Source organism: Colobus angolensis, unplaced genomic scaffold (genome assembly GCF_000951035.1).
Source record: "Colobus angolensis palliatus isolate OR3802 unplaced genomic scaffold, Cang.pa_1.0 Scaffold37, whole genome shotgun sequence".
In the NCBI taxonomy this organism is placed as follows: Eukaryota; Metazoa; Chordata; class Mammalia; order Primates; family Cercopithecidae; genus Colobus; species Colobus angolensis.
The window spans coordinates 2854375-2878490 of record NW_012117043.1 but is presented as its reverse complement, the minus strand read 5'-3'; the positions used below and the strand labels follow the sequence as shown (position 1 = coordinate 2878490).

The 24116-nt window shown below is 55.4% G+C and overlaps 1 protein-coding gene and 1 long non-coding RNA gene across 3 annotated transcripts in view; one reads left to right on the top strand and one right to left on the bottom strand.

The window, feature by feature from the left end:
• Positions 1-3580, top strand: part of LOC105520072 — a 6187-nt gene extending 2607 nt beyond the window's left edge. For both annotated transcript variants that reach the window (XR_001003068.1, XR_001003069.1), the window contains exon 2: positions 3302-3580. This is a non-coding gene — a long non-coding RNA (uncharacterized LOC105520072). The remainder of the gene's footprint in view (positions 1-3301) is intronic.
• A 655-nt stretch (positions 3581-4235) lies between these two features.
• Positions 4236-24116, bottom strand: part of BCAS3 (breast carcinoma amplified sequence 3) — a 655658-nt gene continuing 635777 nt past the window's right edge. The window contains exons 21-22 of the mRNA XM_011953652.1: positions 17963-18028; positions 4236-5085 (exon numbers count right to left, since the gene is read on the bottom strand). Coding sequence (XP_011809042.1) covers positions 4937-5085; positions 17963-18028 — 215 coding nt within the window. The 3' untranslated portion in view covers positions 4236-4936. The remainder of the gene's footprint in view (positions 5086-17962; positions 18029-24116) is intronic.

Sequence of the window (24116 nt, the reverse complement as noted above, 5' to 3'; positions counted from 1 at the left end):
CTGGGCCGGGTGGGGCCGCGGTCGGGAGCCTGGCGTGGCTGCCCTTACGTCCTCCGGCCCCGTCACCTCTGGCAGGGTTAAGGGAGACTGCTGGGGCCTTCCCCGGGTTGAGCCTCCGAGGTGGCAGGGGGTCCCCGCCGCTTCCTCCTCTGTGTGCAGGGCTGGGGTTGCGTGAGCCCGCGGGCAGTGGGCAGCAGGAAGCTCGGGCTGTGCGCCCGCGTGGCAGAGCCGGCGACGGACGTGCGTCCGAGTGTCGGGGCGCGGGCTGCAGACTGGGAGCCCTCGGTGGCAGACGCATGTGCCCAGGCTAAGCTCAGGGGACGTGTGTGGCCCCGTGCGATGGGCCCGCTGTGAGGGTGCCGCCGGGCGCATCGGTCCCTGCCTGGACGTGGGGAGTGTGGGGGTGAAGGACACTCCCTGGACACAGTCGCTTCCCATCACGGCTTCCCCGCCGGACCGCGCCTCCCGGAGCCCTGGCGCCAGCCAGCCCCGTTTAGCGGCCGGGCCGGGATCCCCCGCGGTCCCAGGTCTGGCTGGGGTGGGGGCTGCGGCCTCGGTGACCCCAGCCCGCAGCGGCCCGGCCCGTCCCGTCCACTTAAACAAATTGCCGCTGACAGGCGCGCAGTCTCTCTGGAGCCGCAGCCCGCCCGTCGCCTCCCTCCCGTCCCAATTATCCCGTGCAGGGTCGGACCAACTGGCTGGGATGGGGCGGGGGACGCGGGGAGAGCCGGCGGCTCGATTCCCTCATGGTCGCAGGGTGGCCCCGGGAAGCGCCTCTGCAGCCACGGCCTGTGTGGCCCCGTCCCTGGTCTTCCCCGGCGCATGCGATGGCAAGGCCCAGCCTGGCAGCTGTGGGCCCGGGAAGGGCGTCGTTCTGCACCTGAGGGCGAGATCACGCGGCCGAGAACCAAGGCCGCATCCCCGATGGACTTCGGGTAACTTTCCCAGAGTTCTGGGGAATCCCATAACCCGGGGAGCTGTAGACGACTCACTGGCCCGGGGCCGTGGTTCCGCGGGTGGCGGCTGTACGCTTGGGACACCTGGTCCGCAGAAGTGAGGTGCGCGTCTTCGTGAACCTTCGTGCGCTGGATGTGCATGGAGGCGAGATCATGGTTATGGGTGTCTGGGACCACGGGAGCGTGAACGGGGCGATCGACTGAGTGGCTTGAGAGACGGGGTAGAGCGCAGGAAGGACCCCCTAGGACAGGCCCACCTGCGACAGAGGGGCGGGGCTTGCCGGCGCGCTCACAGGCTCTGGGTTCGCGTTCGGAAACGCTTTCGCAGGGAGCGGGTCGGGATTTCCTGGAGCAGCGTGGTTACGGCGTGCCACAATCTGGGCTCTAGTTGTGCCGCCTCCGCCCTCCCCATCCCTGCTAAGGGGCACCTGGCCTGGCTGTCAGCTTCCCCTGGAACCATGGGTTTGCCTTGTGGATCCGCAGCTTCCCCTCTGCCTGCTTCCGCTCGGTCGCGCCCCCGGGAAGGGCATGCCGCTCTCTCCCCTCTACTCCCTCCTTTACACATGAGGACCCTGAACTCCAGAGGTGCAGTCATGTACCCAAGGCCATGTACCTGCCGGTGGCAGAGCTGGGATGGGACCCTGGGACCTTAAAGACAGCAAGTCCAAACCCACTCCTAAGAAGCTGGTGCTGCTGAGCTGCCTACCCCTGCTCCTACAGCAAGGTGATCCTGAGATGCTAGGGCTGCCACCCTCCCCTGGGCTCTTGCTCTGAATTCGAGACATACAGGATGCACTGTCCCTTTGCCTCTAGAGCCTCCAGCTCTAGGTGTGCAATGTGGGGGCTGCCTTCCAACTATACAGGGGCAAGGGAGCAGCTGCAAATTCAGTCTCTCAGCCCGGGCAGGAAGCCTGATGGAGTCCGGATGGGGATCAGCAGGGTCAGCGTCTGGATGGGATACAGGCACAGGACAGGGAGGTCAGCTCGGATTTGGGTCCCTCTAAGGGAACTGGCCAGGGTGTTAAGCAGCCAGGTGCAGACAGGGATCAGCTCACTAGGTGTGTGACTTTGTGACCTTGGGCAAGGCCCTGCCCTTCTCTGGAGCTCAGGCTTGCTTGTCATCTGCAAAAAACGAGGATCGAACAGAACTCTCAGGTACTTTCTTGTTTCATGAGTCCCTGAATTGTGAAAATAAAAAATTATCACTGAGAAACCATATCCACTTCCAGACTGGTGGCTGCCTGGCCTGGCCTCTGCTCATTTACAGAGGGGCTGGCCCTGGTGTTCGAGCTTGTGTGCTTGAATTGGCCTCAGGCCTCCCGGGCCTTTTCTCATCCCAGACAGTACTCTCGCACCTTCAGTTGCCACGCTGGCTCCCACCAGCCTCTTTCCAGATCATGAAGGTATTTTTCCTTCATCAAATTGGAAGTCCGTAGTAAAGCTGCCTGTTGACCAGGTAGTGCTGAGAGAATCGGGAGGTCACATGGATTCCTAAAGGTCCCCTGATCCAGCCACAGTTTGATTCCTGTTCTGATGCCCTCCCAGGTGATGCCACCATGAGGTCTGCTGGGGCTGGGGGTGAGTCCCAGATTGCCCTGGATGTTATCTGTAGAGGATAGGAAGCGGCTGCTCTGGGGCCAGTGGCCAGTAAGGTCCCCCACCCTGGGGCCCAGCTCTCACTTCCAGCTGATTACAGGCTATGGCAGGCTTCATAACCTCCCCAATTAGCCGGAGGCCAGGCCCAAGGCCTTTCTGATAACCTGAGCTCCAGTGGCAGCCGCTGTGGGGCCAGCTTATCTGGTCTCCCTTATCCTCACCCTTCCCCCACATACTCAAAGAGTTGCCCTGGCTTCAAGCAGATGAATAACCAGATTGTCCTGCAAGCTCAGCCGGCAAGTCCAGCCCTACACCCACCACTTTCCCTGCCTGGGGGAGGCCACAGCTGTTTTGCCCCCGCTGAAAGGGAAGGGCCAGGCCAGGGAGGACTCCTGACTCTGTAAGCTGCCAACCAGTTCCCTGAATGGCTGAGAGAGCCCCTGGCAGCAAGGTCTCTGCCACATTCATGTGTCCTGGGGTGGTTTCAGAGAGGCCCATGCTTCCTAGGGCAGCTGAAGCCATCCCTAGGAAGACAGGCCATGGGCAGCACGCACAGGTAGCCCGGTAGCACGCTCCTCCTTGTCCCCATGACTGAAACATGGCTGTAGCTGGGGGTAGGGGCAGTGCCAGGCTCATCAATAATTCAGGAGATGGGGAAAAGCTGCAGCTCCTCCAACACCCCCTACTGTTGGGGCCAGGCTAGTGTTCCCGGCATGCCTCAGTCTGGCATGTGACTTCTTGCCCTGCAGGTGCCCAGGCAGGAGGGACTGGCTTATGCCACCCCATGCAGGATTATCTTTTTAGCTTACAGAGCCTAGTATGATTCAACAACCCTCCACCTCTGCCCTCAACATGCCCAACTGATCTGGTGAAGGGTACTGAAGATGAAGGCCTCTCAGGATGGGATGGGTGTGTGTGAAGCGGGCAGGGTCCCCAGGAGCTGCCCCAGCTCTGGCTGGACAGTTGCATGGGAAGGCCTGTTTGTGAACTCAACTTTTCTATGGCTGTTCCATTAAACTTTACCCAAACCACACCTGGCTCTGTGGGCTTCCTTCCATTCTCCAAGGCCTGCCTGGGGTCTCTGGGAAGTGTGGGCCAGGGAAGGGGACAAAGGACTAGCATTCGTCTCCTTCCTGCTCAATGCACCATTTGTTCTCCCTGTTCTTGTCTCCTTGTTGCTACTGACTTAGGTCCAGAAGTGGTGGTGGTGGGGCGGGGGGACAAAATCAGGAACTTGTCATCTGAAGGTTCCAGCCAGGTTTCATGAGATACCCACCTTCACCTGACCACCCTTCCATCTTCTGAGTTTAAAAAGAGAGACAATTACAAGGTACCCCCCAGGTAAGGCTTTGCCAGACTCTGCCCCCGACAGCAACCCACCAGCACAAGGCAAGCCCTGATCCCCAGGGAGGAGGGTCCAACCTTGTGGCACCCCAAGAACTTACTACCTCTGGCAACAGGAAAGATGCTTAGAGAATGGACTTAAATCAAGATGCTTGGAGAATAGGCTTAAATCAGGCCCCATCCAAATTCCAGGACAAAAGTTCTTCCCATTCCAACCCTCCACTGACTCTTTCTGCCCCCAAGCTGCACATGAAAGGGGGTGTTGGGATCCTGGGCACTCAGGCCAAAGGACTCTGCTCAGCGTTTGGAGAGGACCCTGACCCCAGCAACTCAGGGATAGACACCAATTGCAGCGTGATTTATTGGACAAGACGTGCACTTTTCGACAGGGCCTCAGTAACCACGGTTTCCTTCACTGATCAGTACAGGACCAGGGTAAAGGGGCTTAAAGATAAGAAAGACAAACTCTTCCCATGAACAGATGGGGAAAGAAAGGAGGAAGAAGAGGCGTCTCCTCCCTTCCTCCTTCCCTAGTACTCTGGGCCTCCGTTCACCCTGTGCTGGAGTGGGGCTGACCAGGGGAAGCTGGGGGCAGCGTGTCACAGCCAGACGTGAGCTGAGGCTGTGACTATCCACTCAGGGTCAAGATGGCCAGGTGGACCATCAACTCTGTCCCCACTCAGGCCCCCAGATCTGGCCACTGTTCCAGGCCCCCCTCCCCGCCCCACCGTGGGTATGGTTAAAAAATACAAAAGCGGATCCAATGCAGGATGTCATATGCAAACATACACAGGGACCGAGCTTCTGCAGTCTATCCTGGCCACAGCCTCCACCGACAGGTGTGGCAGAGGGCAGGTGCGCCGAGGTGCTTGGAGAAGGGTCTCTTCTCCATCCAGGTAGGATGGGTGGCTGCTGTCACTAAGCTTGGGGAAGGTGGTTGATGAAGGAGGAGCAGAGACTGGAGGGTAGGACCAGAGCGGGGCTTCTCCCCTCCTCCGGCAGGGGAGGGGGCTGGCCAGTCAGAAGCAGATTGCTGGTACCTACGGGAAGCCAGTCGGGAAGAGGCTGAGGGGCTGGCTCTCATTGGTGGGCAGCGGAGATCGGTAGCCATCAAAGTTTCTTGGTATGCTGCCACTGGTGGAGCCTGAGCTGTTACTCAGAGTCTCGATGCTTCCCTCTCGCTGAAGTTCTGCAAGACACAGGAGAGGGCCAGGCCTGGTTAGAGTTGGGTCTGGGGAGTGGGGGCACCATCTGGGCCAGGCTGCCTGCCTTGAGGCACCATTCTGGGTTCACTTGTGTCCTTCCACAGGGGGATCCCCACCTGCTCCCTGGATGGGCAGGGGGCAGCTCAGGTCACAGGAAGGCTCAGCCAGGGGAGGGAAAGCCCCCTGGCTGGCAGACTCCGGTGTGAGAGCACGGTCTCCCTATTGCGGGAAGACCTTTAGGCCCAAAGCACGGCCACTCTGACGATGTGTGTGGACAACACAGCTCTTCACAGGGCCTGTACCCGCACCTGCACACACTCATGCTCAGCCAGCATGCCCCCAACTCCACAGTGCCTCTTGTCCTGGCTCTACAGGGGAGGCAGGCGGGGAGAAGCCAGGACACCGGAGGGCTTGCAGCGCCCCTGCCTGATCTGTCCCCACCTCTCTCCTACCCTGCCTGTGCCTGGAGCTTCTGCCTGGCTTTGCCACTCACTCGTTCACTCATGCTCACCCACACAGTCCACCTGATGGCCAGGTCTTGGCTCATCTTTGGCACCTCCTGGCAAGTGTCCTGTTTCCCTGGGAGAGGATGCCTGGTTTAAGAGGGGCCTTCTCCAGTGAAGAGGGGGTCCCTGTTTGCCTGAAGTGCCTCCTTTCTCCTTTCCTTTTGGGCCCCAAGTCTCCTGGATGCCCCTCAGCATCAACCTGAAGGGCAGTCAGGGAGTCCTGCCCTCCGCCTCCTCTGCCTCCTTGGCCCTGCACATCCGTATCGGCCCTGCACGCCATCTCAGATACGGCAGCTTGACCCATCTCATTCAGCTATGGGCCCCTCAATTGTCCTACCATCTCTGGACCCAAGTCAGGTCCTGGGGTAGGTGGGTTGGGAACGGAATTCCCTGCTTGCTGAGTGTAAGGAAGAACCAATTACTTCTTGGCTTTCTGAAGGTGGTCAGTTCCGATTCCCTTTCAGTCTCCCCCGGGGGCTCTGACACGTGGGCACAGACATACTGGGCAGTCTCTGGTGTCTGCCCCAAGCCAAGATATATAGAGCTGCAACCTTCTCCAAGGGACGCCTGCCTGTGACTGAGGGGGTCTGGCCTGTCCACCCAGGAGTGCAGGACCTCAAAGCAGTTATTTGAAAGAGCAAGATGTGCACAAACGTTGCACTCATCTGGTCTGGCTTGAGCCCTTGGTCTTCAGCCTGCAACTGCTCCCAGGCCTCCTGCCACCACACGCGCAGTACAGCTGGCTCTGGTTAGGTAATGAAGGGGTCACGGCCTTCACTCCTGGGCCGGCCAGCACCAGCCCGCCAGGAGCGAGCCACTGACCCCCACTCTCTGCAGGCCTGCAGCGGCCACAGAGTGGAGTGGGGAGGAGGCAGGCACCTGGGCCTTGTGGGGGGAGGGGCCCTTGGGATCCATCAGCCGAGTCTGTGGCCTGGGTCTCGGGGGGACAGTTCACTGGGACACCAGGGCCTCTTGGCAAATTGGGGAAAGTAGGGGGATGGGACTGTGGACAGGGGCCGAGGGCCTGACTGTGGTCCCTGATCTCCAAGGGACATTGGCTGCCTGGGAAAGTCAAGAGCTATCTGGATACGGATAGAAAACAAGGCAGGTAGGATCTTTTTTTCCTGCTCCTTCTTCAGTATCACCCTAATTTGGGGTGACAGGCCATCGTGCTATGAGATGGAGAGGGTGGTAAAGCCGAGGGTAGACCCTGGGGATTCTACGTGGAAGCTCCAGATTCCAAGAGCCCCCTCTTGTTGCCTTCTTTCCCCACAAGCAAGCCGAGTTTTGGGCCATCTCTGAGGTACCACCGCCCTCATGCGCGGCCGGCCCGGCACTAGGGGGCGCTGACAGCAGGGCCAGGCGGGCGGGAGAAGAGCACCGGCAGGAGCAAGAAAAGCAGGGGCTTCCTTAGGATCGGGCCGCCAGGCCTAAGGAAGAAGGCCCCGGAGGAAGAAGCAGGCAGGGCCACCAGGATGGGGAAGGCTGGCCCCTTTTTACAGCTCAGGGACAGCTTCAACAGCCTTGATGCAAAATGCCTCTACATCCACACTGCCAAGGAAGCCAGGAAACGGGAGCCAAGGCCCAGGCATGGCACCCCCACCGTCCCTTGGCATAGGCCCCCAGCAAATACCCCAGCAGCCTCGGTGGTCCCACCAATCAGTCTTCATGGACGCACCCCAGCCCATCACACCACAGTGCAGGGAAAGCCGCCCAGGGACTTACAAGATGAATGTGCCGTTCTTGGGGGCCAGGGACTGCCTGAGTGCCTTGGTCGAATTTTCCCTTTGCCAGTTAGGCCCGAGTAAGATGGATGGGGGCAGCGTTCTCCCTCGCCCCCGCATCCCAGGGTAACCAAGGCTCTGCTGAACTTCTCCCTCCTCTGCCTCTGCCCTGGCTAAGCCTGCACTGTGCGCCTCGGTCTCCTGACTCCAGGTCACCCGCGCCGTGCCAAAGCCAGAGTGGGCCGTCTACAGCACAGCCCTCATCTTGCTTTTCCTCTGCGTAAAAGCCTTCAACCACTCCTAACAGTTCCCAGGGCAAGCTCTGAACTCCCCAGCACTATGAAATGGCCTTCCCATGACCTGCTGCCAACCCCTCACTAGTGGTACCCATTATTATGTCTGAGACAAGAAAGTGATGTAGCTGTGTGGTGTTTGGACCCATCCAGGTGGTTCCAGGCCTCTGGGCCTATGCTCATGTAAATTGCTCTAAAAAGCCCTACACTGGCTCCCCGGGCCCCAGAACACCACTCATCTTCCAAAGCTTAGCATGAGTATCCACTCCTCTCTGAGCCCGCTCTGTCCCCCCGCAACAGAGTCTGCCAGACCCCACCCTGCGCTATGTTGACTCCTAGCCCAGGCCCCCTCACCCTCCCATGTGTCTCCTCATCTAGAGGAGACCCCCTCAGGGGGGTTCTGTGCCTTATCTCTGTATCCCTAGTGGCCTGGAAAATCATGGGTGCCCTAAACATTTCTAGCATGAATGAATGAATCAATGAATGAATGATGTGGTAAGGGGAGGTGGGGGCCCATTCTTCAACACAGACTAACAGTGAAAGAAACGGTGGCTTGCTGGCCCCAGGGCAGCTTTGTGGGCGCTTTTCTCCATGCCTCCTCTCAGACCCCTTCTGTTCCTCCCCCTGCAGCAGGGGTGTGTGTGGGAAGTGGAGGGGAGGAAGGCTGCTCAGATTCCCCACTCCAAGTCATCCCGGCCGCCCAGCCCTAGGAGCAAGCGGCAAATGGAAATGTGTGGCCTTACCTTCCTCCATCCCGAACGCATGCTTTGTTACTGTTGGGTTGCTCACGGACGCTGGGCTGTTGGCATTGTTTTTTTTTTCCTTTTTTTTTCCCTTTTGAAAAGAAAAGCATTGAGGAATCTTTTTGGAAAAGATATGGACAACGATTGAGAAGTACACTGATCTCTGCAAGCAGGTGGAGAGGTGTCAGGAAGTGCAGGGGCACACCGTGAGGAGGGGGAGCTTGCAGTCAAGGAGGACAGTGACATGCATGTGTAGGGGCTGGGGATCAATTGCTCTTGGAGGTCGCAGAGATAGATCTGCTGTGACAGAGGGGGCCAAGACTCCGTTCAATGTGGGGGAGGGGGAGAGGAGTCACAGGTTCAGCATGAGGAACAGTTTTAGGAAGTGGGAGGGGTGTGGACCTAAGGCCCATGCAGTGCCAGATGGGGCCCCATGCGGGTGGGTTGCTGGTAGAGGACAGGGAGACAGACTGCAGTTTTTAGGGGCGCCCTTGGACCTTCTGACTCAGTGGCCCAACTCCTGGCTGCTGCCCTCCTCCCCCACTCCCAAGACCCCCAGGTCTGGGCAGCTGTCCTGTGGCTGAGGTGGACCTGTGGGGGAAGCCCATGAGGAACTTGCCAGGGCCCGGAAGGGAGTGCTGGGGGCTCTGTGGCAGGAAATAAGGAAAGTGTCCCCAGCCACCTCCCCGCTTAGAGGTGTGGAGATTCTGGTCAGTGGGAAAAGCTCTCAAAGAGCTTGTTCTCCAGGCCCCGAAGTAGGGCAGGAGAGGAGGAGTGGCTCTCAGGCAAGTGGCTAGACCCAGTCACCTCATTGTGACCTTGCGTTCTCCAGGGATGTGGTTTCCCTGGGCGGTGGGAGCTATATACCCATGCTGCAGAGAGCAAAACCAAGGAAGAGGAAGCAGCCACTAGCCCTGGTTCTTCACCCCCTTCCCCCATCCCCCAAGAAAGAACGGGTGCTGGTGCAGGCCACAGGGTGCTGGCAGCTCCGGCATCACTAAGACCGGCCCCTGTGCCCACGCTGGAGAGCCATTCCTGTTGGCTCATATTGGAAATGGGCCTGTTACCCGCAGCTGCCCCTCTATGCCTTGGGCCAGGATAGACAGGCCCCAGGGGTAGGGGGATGATGAATGAGTAGCACCTGAAGGAAAGGTGCCTCTGCTCTCATGAAACAAGTGAAGGATGAGATAGCTCGATCCTTGACACTACTGTTCTTAGGGTGAAAAAAAAAAAAAAAAAAGCAAGCTGGATCCACATGCTGCCCCGCTCCATACAGAGCCGGTCCAAACTCAGAGGTGTCAGAGGGGGCGGAGAGGGGGGCTGGCCTTTTTAGAGGGAAGCAACCCTGGTCACCTGGAAGCATGTGCCCAGGGAGATGGCGTGGGGTGGGGTCGTTCTCTGTCTGTGAGGAGGCAAGGGCACAACTGCCCATACCTTACCCTACTCCTGAGCTGGGTCATGCAGCATGGCCCCTGCGCCCCCGCCCACAGTGCAGTGTTGTGGTCCCTTTGCCAGGCTGTGAGTTGATGGGCAGCAGACTCCCCGGGAGGGGTGAAATGCGGAGGGCACAGGGCCTGTGTGAGACGCAGGGAAAGCTGGAGAGGCCAAACCAGGGCACCCAGCAGCAGGTCGGAGGTGAAGTCAGGCAGGGTGCAGTGGCTCACGCCTGTAATCCCACACTTTGGGAAGCCAAGGCAAGGGGATCACTTGAAGCCAAGAGTTCAAGATCATCTTGGGCAATACAGCAAAACCGTGTCCAAAAATGAAAAGATTAGCCAGGCATGGTAGCATGTGCCTGTAGTCCCAGCTACGCGGGAGGCAGGAAGATCCCTTGAGCCCAGGTGCTCCAGGCTGCAGTGGGCTATGATTGTGCCACTACACTCCAGCCTGGCATCTCAAAAAACAAAACAAAAAAAGAGTGAGGAAGTCCTGCTTCGGGATTGGTGTCCTCTGGGTCTCTTCCAAGCTGGACATCTGGCCAATCAAAGGCCCTGAGAAAAACTCCTCTGGCTTCTGGAAGCAGGGGCGTTGAGCCCTAGTCTCAGGGACTGAGTGGGGCCAGGGAGGGCAGTGCTCTGTATGTGTTTAGGAAGAGGCTGCCTGGGGCCCCTGGTTCAGCCTTTGGGCAGCTCTGGCACTTCTGCCACCACAAAAGGAGCAGCGTCCACGGCTCTGCACATGAGCATTGATGCTGCCCACTGAAGGAACTGGCAGAGCACTGTGACTGAGCCCTGGCTGCGTATCTCCACCCACGCTGCCTGGTGGGAGTAGGATGAGACCTTAGGGTCCAGTCTGACCCTGCACCCACAGCTCTGCCTGCTTCCAGCAGTGAGCGGGAGGATGAGGATGTCTCCCCCAGCCAGTCCATCCCCCCAACTCGGAGAACCCGAGAAGGCAGAGGGGCAGTGTCTGCCCAGCTTGGTGGAGGCGTTTAGGCAAGTGGTTAAGAGCACAGCCCCCGGCCACCTGCTACCTGGGAGACTTTGGGAAAGCTACTCGAATCGTTGTGCCTCAGGTTCCCGAACATGAGGTTAACGACGTCTGTGTCATGGCCTGGTTCTAAGAATGAAATTAAATAATGCATGTAGAGTGCATCACAAAGTGCTTAACGCTTCCAGTCAGCAAATGTGAGTTACTATTATTGCTGCAATCGGATTAGTCATTGTGATGATCCACAGGACTACAGGGTCCCTCTCCAGCCTCCCTCCCCAGCAGGTGTCTCTGCCATCCAGGCCCTCATCAGCTTGGCTTCCACTGGAGTTTGGGAAGGATTCTTTCTTTTTAATCAAGAAATGGCCCAGGGAGGAAGATGGCAGATATGTGTTTACAGCTTTTCATTTCCCTCCTCGTCTCTTTGCAAATACCCTCTTCCAAGATGGAAAATAAATTTCCAACCCTGTTGACATGCATCGATTTTTCCCTTCTGCATCCACCTCTCAGCTCTCCCACATCAGCAGGGACTGTGGTCAAGACCCTTGCTGGGGCTGGGCTTGGTGGTGGCCCAGGGGAGTGGATGGCTTCGCGGCACACAGCAGCCAGCCGAGCTGCCCGCGCTTGCCCAGTGCCTGGCTTTGAGGAGGTTTGCAACCAACAGCTTCAGTCCCCTTCTGCCTGGGGGTTCCTGAATGGGGAGTGAGGTACATAGTTGGGGAGGTCCTCTCATTAGGAGGTCAGGCATTTTCTGCATTTTCCCTTGATGGGACATGTGAAGAGGAGACCAGCGGGTCACGTGACTGCTCTAAGTTCAGTAAATGGACCATATGGGGTCTGCCCCTAAGAGATCAACTTGGTCAGCAAGGGGCCTGCACACAGGGCCCTTATGTCCTGCAAACAGGACCGGCTATGCAAAATGGGGCTTGGAGAGAGAGAGGCTAAGTGGAGGGAAGACTTGAGCAAATTGTGTGGGGCTGAGCAGGGCTGGCAGCTTCCCAGTGCTGGCGCTGGCACCTGGAGAGGTGGTGGCCCAGGCAGACATGGCTCGGGGCTGCTTGTCTTACACCAGTCCTGTGCCTGAAAACAACTGCTGTCTCTTCCAGAGGGTGGCTGAGGAGGCGGGGGCCTGCTCTGTGAGACAGAGATGGAGTTGGCTGAGATTGGCTCTAAACCCTGACAGCCTTGTCAGAGACCACACTCTGGGATGGAGCCAGCCTCAGCCCCCAGGGCACTTTTTAGGAGGTGAAAAGTGCAGCAGTTAAAGGCAGTCCCGCTTCCCACTGCACTCAGTATACCCACCTCCCAGGCTTCCTGGCTCCCCTGCGCTTTCCCTCTTCCCCACCACCCGCCCCACCAGGCTTCTCCCAGCAGTGTGGGGCTCCCCTCCCCACCAGGTTCTTCCCTAAGGCTTCAGATCTCACGGGCTGCCAGGCTGCCATGCCCACAGAGCAGGAGTCCTCTTTGCCCACCAGCAGTGAGCGCTTGGGAGGATGGGGGGCTGGGCTAGCAGGGACTGAGAAGGGAGTCCCCTTTCTCCTCTGGCAGGGGTTTCTGTTCCCTTCCCAGGCATGCTGGAGGAAGGAAGGAGGCAGCTTCTGGAAGCTGAGGATGAAAAGACTCCTCTGCTTCTGCTGACAGGAACCCTGGCTTAGGCTGCGGGCACCAAGGAGCAGGTGAGAGGCAGGGCTCACTCTGGCCTGCTGTTATCTCGGGGGCTTCATGCCTAAGTTTGAGCACAGACCCCTGGCCCAGGCACCTCATGCACTGGTGCCTTCCCCGCAACACAGCCTGGGCTCCTGAGAGCTCCTGCCTGAGTGCTGGGGCCTGGGGGCAGGCATGGCCTCCTTCCTGGCTGGAGTCTCTTTCCACACACAGGCTCCCAGGCACATGCTTTCTCTCCTCCTTGCCCGGCTTTTGTTTCTGACCCCACAGGTAGTGAGATCCAGAATGCTGTCACAGAATGAAGCAAGACCGCATGGCGTATCCTGCGTCCAGCCCTCACCAGCTCCAAACACTGAAGGGAAATCTCTGGTGCTTTTGACTCAGGATGCCTGGAACTGCTGCCCTTGGCCACTGGGGCCAGGCACAGGTGCTTTAAAGCCTCAGCAGGGTTTGCTGGGAGACCTGAGGATGAGAGACCTCAGATGCCGCCAGACGTCCACCGCCCCAGAAGGTGAAAGTCATAACCAACACCTAGCTAGGCTGAGGGCTGAGGACACTGCAAGTCAGGTAGGCAGAGGGCCCACTCTGTGCCTGAGCTTCCACCCAAGAAACCAGGGAGGGCACGGGCATGTCACCTTCCCCCACCCATTCCCCTTCCCTCTAGGACCCACAGAGGAAAGCTTCTCAGGCTCCCGGAAGCCCTGTTCATGAGAGCAAGCCATTGCGGCCTTAACGCCATGAGCGGGGCTGAGAGACAGGTTAGAGCCCCAGATACCTGGGGGTGCCCAGCAGGGATAGGGGCAGATGCCGGGAGAGATGTGTATTGCAATGCTGGGGAAGGGAGAATGAAGGTGGGAAAGGTTGGGGAGGAGAGAGCCCTGAGGACTGAGGAGGACTTGGGAGGGGCCTGTCCCTTACTGCAGCCACGCCTCTCCTCCATAGCTGACGGTGCCTGTGTGTGTCGTGGGGAGGGCACTGGAGTTCCAGGCAGAGCTTCCAGCCCAGCGCGGGTTCTCCTTTGCAGCCTTTGAACGACTAAAGAGTGGTGGCATGGGCAGGTCTGAGCCACAGGGTGTGCTGGCCCGGTGGGGACTGGGGCCATTTTCCCCAAGAAGGCTGCCACACCTCACTCCCAGGAAAGCCACCTTCCCCACGCCTCCCCAAGTCTTGGCTTCAAAGGAGAAGATCACCCACCCAGACCACCTTGACTGCACCCCACATCCAGGGACCCTCTCAGTGCCCACTACGTCAGTGAAACCTGAAACCCTGACCAAGGCAGAGTACATGCGGTCACCACATGCTATACGAGGGGACAGAAAAGGCTGCGCTGACCCAGCTCCTATGTCCCTAGTTTGGATGTGTCTGAGGACTGGCCGGAGCCACGCTGAGGATCGGCCAGATGTGGGAGAAGCCCTGCCCTGCCGCTCCCTGTAGACGGCCTGGGGAGGAGGAGGACTGTGCTAAGAGGCTGAGACTTCGCCCTGGCCTCAGTTCTGTCACAGATGTGCCAAATGACCTGAGCGAGTCACTTCACTTCTCATCTGCATCAGCATCTGTGGCACAGGAGGGGAGGGTCTGCTCTAGTGACCTCACTGGGTGTGTATGGCTGTAATGAGAAAAGCATGTGGGGGGCCTTAAGAAGCAGAACCCGCACTGGACACGCACGCGAGACCTCTGGGTAAAAAAATAAGCTTTGCTGCCTCTGCTGTCTCTAGCAGGCGGAGGGCCCCCCAGGAGGGGGGTTGAAATACCCCTCCTAGCTCCAGCTCCTCAGTGCCAACCTGGGGGCAGAGCCTTGGCTGATGCCATTTAGGGTGGACTCAGTGCTGGGGGGCATGGCAGGCGGGCTTGGGGTGGAGAACGCCCATCCAGGTGCTGCCACGCCACCGCTCTGTGTGGATGCCAATGAGGGGCCTGGAGGAGTCTCAGGCACCAGCACACATGCCTGCTCTGCCCGGCTATGAAGAGGGGACAGGGCTTGGAGACTGGTCCTTGGCACTAGGTGCTGGCAGCTGGCCTAGACCTGTCTGTGTCCTGAAGTCCTGCCCTGAAGCTTGGAAGACCCACCCTAGTTCCTGGGAAGGGGTCTCCCCGAGCTACCCTCCAGCGTGGCGAGATAGCACTGAGCCCTGCAGACCACAGGACGGCGGCTGTCCTTTGAGAGCTGCTGGCCGGCAGGCCAGAGCCACATCTGCTTCTCATTCCAATGTCCAAATGTAATTAAATTCCCTACGACGCAGCGGAAGAGTTTGGTAAGATGTGGCTTTCCCCTTTTCCATCAAGGTTAAGAAATCACAGTCTCTCATTCCCCAGGCAGACGCGCGTTCCTCCCTGCCACTGGTCCATCCTATTCTGCAACGGCAAAGGCCTGTGCCCTTATCTGTTTTCTAGAGCTTATGGGGCTGGGGCCACCATGGGATACACGGATCTCCCCCACCCCCGTGTTCCATTTACCCACCTGAGAGGATTAACAGCTGAGGTCAAAGCTGCGGGCTTGCAGCCGAGCAAGACAGTGTGCTGGGGGTTCATCGGGGGTGGGGGTGGGGAGTTAGTGCCCCGACTCCTTCTGAAAGGGTCTCCCCGACCCCGAGGAGACAGCACTGTGCCCAGGCTCACCTCAGTGACACACCAGTGTCCTTCCACTGCTGGGATGTGGTGGTGTCATAATACCCTGCTGAGGGGACCCCTGCTTGCTTTGTAGCTCCCCATAGCAGGAAGTGCTTGAGGGTTACGATTCTGGAATCTTTGGGACAAGGAGCTCTCAGTACCTGGGCCTGGTCCTACAGCCCAGGACAGGGTGAGGCCCTTCCCCACTTCTTACTTCTCACCTTGAGGCCCTGGGCCTGCTGCAAGGAGGTGCCCCTCTCCCTGCCCCCTCCCTGTACACGAAGGAGGAGAGGTATGAGAGATGGTGGAAGAATCCGTCTAATAGACAAGGCCCTGAGTGGTGCCTGGCCCTCTCCAGGAATCTCCAGGACCTCCACGTCTCACAGGACTGTTTGCCACTTCTAGCCTGGAAGGGCTCTGGACAGCTGAAGGGACAGCAGGGTCCAAGGTGCAGTCCTCTGTGAGAGGGGGTGTCCTGTTTCAGGCTTCAGTGCCTCTGCCCCTCAGCCTCCTGCCCAGAACTTCCCCATATCCAAATCCAGGCAGAATGGTCCCTAGAGGGCTGCTTTTCCCCGCTTCCCTTCCCACTGGAGGATCTTCTGTTCATGGCACTTATGACTTTCATGGTAATGGTTCCATTCTCCTTCCCCTATGCCGATTTTTCTAATCATTGTGGTACAGGCTTTCTGAGAGTCCCTCCCTCCCTCCCTCCCTCCCTTCCTTCCTTCCCTTCCTTCCTTTCCTTCCCTTCCTTCCCTCCTCCCTCCCTCCCGCCTTCCTTTTTTTTTTTTTTTTTTTGAGACAGGGTCTTACTCTTTCATACAGGCTGCAGTGCAGCGGTGTGATCTCAGCTTACTGCAACCTCCACCTTCTAGTTTCAAACAATTCTCCTGGCCGGGCACGGTGGCTCACGCCTGTAATCTCAACACTTTGGGAGGCCGAGGCAGGTGTATCACCTGAGGTCAGGAGTTCGAGACCAGCCTGACCAACATGGTGAAACCCCTGTCTCTACAAAAAATGCAAAAAATTAGCCGGGCGTGGTGGCGGGTGACTGTAATCTCAGCTACTGGGGAGGCTGAGGCAGGAGAATCCCTTGAACCTGGAAGGTGGACGTTGCAGTGAGCTGAGGTTGCACTGCTGCACTCCAACCTGGGCAACAAGAGCGAAACTCTGTCTCAAAAAAAAAAAAAAAAAAAAGGCCAAAAAACAAAAACTGATTCTCCTGCCTCAGCTTCCTGAGTAGCTGGGATTACAGGTGTGTACCACCATGTCTGGCTAATTTTTGTATTTTTAGTAGAGATGGGGTTTCACCATGTTGGCCAGGCTGGTCTCAAACTCCTGACTTAGGTGATCCATCCTCCTCAGCCTCCCAAAGTCCTAAGATTACAAGAGTGAGCCACACCGTGCCCGGCCCCAGGCTTTATGAGAGTTTCTTAATAAGTGGGAGTATTTTTCACTTTGAAACAAGCTGTCTTGAAAGTTAATGACTTATTAGGGCTGTGGCTGCTACCCAGAGACCAATGGGGGTTGGGGAGAGGATGACTAGGCTGGGGGTAGGAGAGAATTTTCTAGATTAATAATGCTGTGCTGAGGTTGAGGTCCCTTTAAGACTCCTGGCCAGCTCCCGTGTTGGAGTCCCACATGTTGCTCATAGCAACCCTACCAGAGAACCAGAACCATGTACAGGCACACATGGCATCTGCGTGCCGAAGAATGCTGGCCCTGGGCACAGGCACACACACACAAGTTGGTGTGAACCAACCAATCGCGGTGTCACTGACCTGGCTCTAAAGAGGAAGAGCTTTTTAGGTTTGTTTCCAAATGGTAAACCTGAGTTTAGTAATAGATTTAACTTCTCAGTGGCATTTAGCGTCTGGTAGCCTTGACATCAGTGAACAAGGTTTGAAGTTAACTAACCCAGTTCTTGATCTAGTGTTCTAGGCCAAGCCTAGCTAAAGGAATGGTGTTGGGGCATGGCCTCTGTTGCCCTCTTTGGGGTCCCAGCCTGTGTCTCAAGCCCACACGCTGTGGCTGGGAAAGGATCACGGTCTCAGCTAATTGTGGTGGTGCCGCCGCCCGTCCAGATGGAAAAGGCCGGGCTGATGCCGGTCTGCCTTTGTGCTGTGCTCGCAGACTGGCTGCTGGTGCCGCGGCTCTATTCATTATTCAATTCAGCTGGCTCAGGCAAGCCTTTCCATTTGCTCCTCCAGGAGGAATAACAAATCTAGAAATGCAATTCCACTTTGGTGTATTAAGATATTGATTTGCCTGTCGGGTGGAAGTGCATTTGTTCTGTCAGCCCTCCTGTGGGTAGGAAGGGGTTAACCAAATGTTTATCACAAGGCTGGCTTCAGAGTTGAAAGTAATGTGATCAGTAATGAATTTTGTGTTACATTAGGTTGTATAAATGGACAGACAAGCGCAGACAACAAGTGGCCAGGAGTCGGGGCTAATCTAATGATGTAAAAATAGAGACAGCACCAATTATACTAGGGGCCAGCTCCAGGCTCCTGCAGGGACTGCAAATGAATAGGTACAAATCAAATTACTCAGTAATAGACGCACTACAAGAGGGGCAGTCAATGGTAAATGCATTAGAGCCTAGTGACCTCTCTGCTCTGCACAGCAGAGTCCGAAAATTTGACTTCCATCTTCAAAGTTGGGGGCAGGGAGTAGCGTTCTCAAAGAAACTCTTGTTGGGTGAAGGATGACAGCCGCTCCCCATCCCAAACCAGTCCCCTGCCAGAAGGGATCTCCCATCTGAGTTGACCCCTGCCCTCCCTAGAGTGCTCCTGGGCCTGGGCACGAGGGCTTAGGGAGAGCACCCTCTTGAGGGACAAAAGAAGCAATGGGATAACCCCTTCCACGTAGGCAAAGATAGGATGTTACATACCAAAACACTTCACAGCCACGTGTCTCTCGGGGGGGAAGGTTTTTACTGCTACGTCAAGGGCTGTGTCTGTATTGAAAATAAAATATTCCTTTAAAGAGGATCACAAACTGGACCTTTAGGAGAGCAGGAAGAGCTGAGATCAAAGTGAGTCGATACCCAAATCTGGTTTGACCACTGAGAGCTTCGCGGGGGTGTTCATGGTCTGTTCCCAGGCACAGCACATTTAGGGTTTCACAGATTTCTCACTAGCCTAAACTGGTATCATCCTTCCTTCTCTCCCTCCTCCCCAGTCCAGCTACCTGAGTTCCTACACTCCTGCCTGCCGCACAGGGCTGGGGTAGGGAAGGATGTAGAGACAAAGCCGGCATCTTGGGTAACCCCTCAGATTTTCTTTCTCCTCTCAGCTTCTGTGGATTTAGAAACCAGGTCTGAACTTCAAAGCTGCATGGCAGTGTATGATTGGGCTGCTTAGGGAAAGGTCACAAGGACCAGCTCAAGGGCACTAACTGCATGCTCCTCTTCAGCTCTCAGTGGTCGGGGATGGATAATGCATGAAACCAAGAAACTCCAGGCTTTCCAAGGACCCAGCCCAGGCTCATACTCCTCCAACCCACCCCTCAGGTCAGCACCAAACAGTCACACACAACAGCATGGAGATGGCACGCTGGCCCTGGCCAACTGGAGCCAGGAGATGATGGGAACATGCCAGGAAAATGAACACAGTGGGCACGGAATGGAAAAGTCATCCTGAACAAATGACACGACCGGATGGTGCTTCTCCCAAAACTCAATGAAGGGTGCAGAGGGGTGGAAGTGCAAGCTAGCGGGCTATACCCCATAAAAAAATATGTGGGTAACGGGGGAGGGCTGCAAAGCCTGGTGCTGGGGGATTTTGCCAGCACATTAAAAAATGTCTTATGCAGTGGGCTGGCAGGTCCCTGGGGGCAGGGGTGGGGTGGGAGGAGGAGTGGGCAGGAAGAAATAAGTAGAAGGCCGAGGCTAGAAAGCTGTTTCCGGGATGGGTGCTCCAAAATGCCTTCTTCTGCTAGGGAACTTCACTTCTCTGTTAAGTTCAATCAGATTGGCTTGGCCTGGCCTTAGTATAGCACTCAGTGGCTTCTAGGAACCAAGCCTCTGGATTCCTAAAGGGTCAGAGGGTCATGGCCAACTTTCATTTTCTGTGAGCCAGTGTGTCTCCCTCTCTTAGCGGCCACCACATCCAGGGGGTGGCCTCTACATCTCGGGCCATGTTTCGAGAAGGCAGAGGGCAGAGGCAGGGGCCAAAGGGAAAGGTGGGAATTTAACCATCCATGACCACGTTCAACTTTGTTCAGAATCTCACACCTCACACAAAGGTCAGTGGTTAAAAGTCAATACTGTGGCAGAGGAGGAGGAACAGGGAGAAATCCTCCCTTTTGTTAACCATTTACCTCCGTTAATGCTTCCAGAGGAAAGCCCATGCTCTGGGGGTCCAACAGCCCTCCCCCAGCCCCTCAGTCCAAGCCTGTGCCTTTCCACAGTAATTCCTGCTTTCATGTGGGGCAGCACCTGGAGAGGGGACTCTGAAGGGTCACAGAGGTCACACTGGCACTTCCTCCTTGTTGACAGGAATCACTGTGCCTTGGTGAAAGAGTTGAAAGGTGACTTCAGACAACTAAGAAATATGCAGAGGACAGTCTCAGCCCAAACTCCCATTACAGCTCTGCCCCTGGTGGGGCCTCCAGTAGCCTTAGTGACAAAGGTGGGGTGGGGGAAATGATCAACCCAGAATCAGATTTGAGACCTGGCCGGAAACTAACAAGCGTGACTTTTAATCAATAATGATTCCCATTGCTTTGATTGGCTTTCATTTACCTCTCAGGGGCCCCAGAAACCCATCCAGTCACTCAACAAACATTAACTAAGGCTCAGCCTGGCTCTCCTTCCAGTGCTGGTTGCTGGGCAGGGAGAAGGCCGGTGGCTGGGGATAACAAAGATGATTCAGACTCGGTTCAAAGAACCAGTAGCGGGTCAAGACACTCGTGGGAGTATGGGTGAGGGAGGGGCTGAAGGGACCACCAGGGCTGGACCTTTTCCAATGGCAGAACAAAGGGAATTGGTGAGCAAGTTAATGGAAAAGACAGCATACACTCTTTGCCCAGGTCCAAGTATCCAGTGAGTAGGTGGTGCAGAAATTCAGAGACAGAGAGAGTTGCACACATTTGGCTTCACGGTCAGGAAAGCAACACAGAGGAGGTGAGATTTGAGCTTGGCCTAAGATGACGACTGGGCAGGATGGGAGGGTAGCGGTCTCCTGAGGGTTGACCAACATGCACCAGGGCCAGGGGAACAGGGTGTGTGCTGGGGATGCTGGGATCCTATGTTTGCATGAAGGTGGAGGACGTGAAATATGCAGAGGTTGCTGCAGAAGGGGAGGTGGGAGGTCAGGCTGGAGGGGAAGGTGGGGAAGGCCTGTAAGAGACCAGAAACACGATGGCAAGGAGCCTGGGTGGTGACGTGCAGGCCTGGGCACTTTCTGAGCAGGGAAGTGAGACAGCAGTCAAGGCAGGGCCTGCCAGTGACAGTCCCCTTCCTCTGCTGGATCCTTGCTTATTCTGAATAAAAGGTGAGAATAACTGATAAAACTCCAACTCTTCAGACCAGGTGAGACCAGCAGGATCTTAATAACTGGAACCTCTTCCCAGATATCTTATTTTAATCCCACATCTTTTAGTTGTAATCTCACTTCAAATCTTTTGTTTCTTCCTTTGTAAACTGGAGAGGGGAAGGTCTACCTGGCAGTGCTCTGACAATTAGAGGACATTTATGTGGCAGGCAGAGTCTGAGGTGTACAAGTCCCATGGGAGGGGTGGCCGCTGCTACCAAGGAGAGGGGTAAATGAGAGAGACCGAGTGCTCCCTACAGCAGCCAGGACATCAGAGTTATAGGAGGCCAACAATTACTACATTTACTAGCTCCTCCTCCTGACACTGTGTCACAGAGGAAGAAACTGGCCCAGAGAGGGAAAGGCACTTTCCCAGGGTCACAGGCTTCCCCCATTTCTTGATGAGGGCTTCAAATCCCAACAAAAAGGGGGAAACAACCCCCCCGCACACACACACACATTCTTCCCAATAGCAGGAGCTTGGTGCTGGGAACTGAAAGGACTCTCAGATTTGGCCTCTTCTGCCAGTGGAAAATAGCTAGGAATAGGCAATCCGACACTGAATCAAGACACAAATAGCAACACCAACACCGCCACCCCTGCTGAGGCCACCGGCTATCCCACAGTCTCGCTGGTGCAGCTGCTCCCTCTTGTCCCGAGCAGGGACGCTTGTGACCTGCTGGTGGGACTGGGCCCTCTATTTGGTGGCCCTGTGCCTCTGGGGACACTTTCTTCTCCCACCCTCAGCAATCAGGGCATTAGGTACTGGAGAGTTCTAGCTTTGCCTCTGCGTCCCAGAAAGACCATGCCCTGTGGGCAGGGGAGCACTCCTGACTTCCCCTTGGTCCAGCTCGGCTAGGGAGGCCCAGTGGGAAGCTGGGGGTAGAAGTCAGAGAGAAACAGACCCACCGTTCAGTATTGCGGCCTCCTCTGGGGCTTTAATCTCTTTGAGGATAGGAAACATGTCTCTCTTATTTTTCTCCAGCCTGTTGGGGAAGAAACTGGCAGATACCGACAGAGCCTCTCTGCCCCACCCACAGAAAGAACACACTGGGCCACTGATGAGGTCATTAAGAGAGGACACTGAGAGAACTTTTGTAGATGCTATAGAAGGAGGAAAACTCCAGGGCCCAATTAGATAAGGCAGAGGAAAGGCCCTAGGTCCCGGCTAAGTTGCTTGGGTGACAGCGTTTGCTGAGGAACTTGGTGTTGCAGAGAGAAGGGAAATTTTAGGAGCAGTGGGCAGTCAGGGATATTACCCAGAGAAGCCTAGAGACTTTGGCAAGGGAGCCAGACAAAGCCAGAAGCCATGGCTTGCACCGATGAATCACCCTTGCCCGTCTTGAGAAGGGGACCCAGGAAGTTGGAGAGGTAAGGCTTGGAGGAAAAAATTAAAGACGAAGACTGGGTCTCATGGGCGGCCGCAATGGGGATCCTGGAGAGGAGAACAATTCGTATTTTCAGGAGGCCGAAAGACTGTAACCCTTCCTGGGTATCTGGGGCAAATACCAATTTGCCTGATAGAATGGCTGTAGGAAAAGGAGAGAAGATTCTACGGAAAGATCAAAGCAGCTTGGTGGTTGTGTGTGGTAGGGAAGCAGGGAATGTGACCTATGGGGCTATGAGCCACGCTGGCCCTGTGAAGGTAGCATCTTCAGCTCACACAACCTCTGGGTTTGCTTAGGACAGGAACAGGGTGGCTAACCCAGGACCCATAAAGGAGGCTCACCTTTCACTGAGAATCAGAGAATCTCAGGTTTGGGAAAGGGACTTGGGAGGCCCACACAACACATGTAAGTGTCACTTCTCCAGCTTCCTGGGGCAATATTGTCAGTTCCTATTTTCATGGCCTTGCAATGAGTTGGGTCAGTAGGGTGCATCCATCTACCCCTAGGGCTGGACTGAGTAAAGTTCTCTCTAAATTGCAGATTTTAAAAATATGTGGGATGCAGAAAATTCTAACCAATATCACGTCTTCTGAAATGTCTGCCAAGTCCAATGTGGTCAACTACTTTCTATAGCGAACACTGATAAATCAATTATCTGCTTTTAAAATGGGACTGACCAGAGAGTAGGGATGGCTAAAAGATAAGATAATTGGCCTAGTGTGGTGGCTCACGCATGTAATCCCAGAACTTTGGGAGGCAGAGGTGGGTGGATCACCTGAGGTCAGGAGTTTGAGATCAGCCTGGCCAACATGGTGAAACCCCATCTCTACTAAAAATACAAAAATTAGCTTGGCGTAGTGGCGCATGCCTGTAGTCCATGCTACCCAGGAGGCTGAGGCAGGAGAATCGCTGGAACCTGGGAGGTGGAGGCTGCAGCGGGCCGAGATTGTGCCATTGCACTCTAGTCTGGGTGACAGAGTGAGACTTGGTTTCAAGAAAAAGAAAAAAGAAAAAAGATAATTAATTCATGGCACTGGTGCCTGCAATTACTGACATCTGATCATGTGGCACCCTGGGATGGAATGGGTCTAATATGACACCTACTAGAAATGTAGCCTTAGAATGAAAAAGTCCCCAGCCCTCCGTATTGACGCAGGCAGAAGTTCGAAGGCCCTTTGGAAGAGCTGATTCTAGAGGCAGGAGAGGGGTCCAATACACTGAGTTATTTGGATTAGTTATTTGGTACATATCTGATCGACTCCAGTAAAAACAGCTCACATTTGTTGAGAGCTTACTTTTTTACGGTCTTAAAATGAAAGACTTTATTAGTACACGTTAGTGCGCGCGCGCACACACACACACACACACACACGAATAGTGCTTTTAGGTCATCTTTTGCAAAACATAGCAATCAACAAATATTTGTTCTTAACTTGCTGAAACCATCCCGTGATCACTTAAAAACTTTCTAATGTTCAAAGTGTGTTTTTTATGTTAACAAGAGAAAAAGAAAGGCGCCGCCCTTTCAATACATAAAAAGTAGCTTCTGACAGAAATCTTTGGAAGAGCTTTAGTTGAAAATAATCTTAAAGCCTTTTCTGCAGAGTAATTAATACATAAATGGGAAAACTCAGAGGATTTAGGTGAATAAGCTAGAGCACTGACTTTCAAAGCATAGATTGCCATTCACCAATGTATTACGAAATCACTTTAGTGGGTAATGAGTGCATTTTTAAAAAAATGAAATAAAATAGAAAGTACAAGATAATTCTTAGAATAATAGAAGAAAAGAAAGTACTAGAATGCACTGGCTGTAATATTGTTTTGTGAAGGGTTACAGATGTGGGTGAACTAGGTCAGGAAGTAAAATGTATACATGACAGAAGGTAAGAGGCAAAGATTGAGCCCACTATGTGATCCCCAAGAATAACTGCTTCTGGCTAAAGCAGAAACTGTTAAAGAGACGGCAGACAGAAAAAGATGAAGCTTTTTCCTATCTTTATTTTTTTATTTATTTTTATTTATTTTTACTTTTGAGACGGAGTCTCGCCCTGTCGCCCAGGCTGGAGTGCAGTGGCCGGATCTCAGCTCACTGCAAGCTCCGCCTCCCGGGTTTATGCCA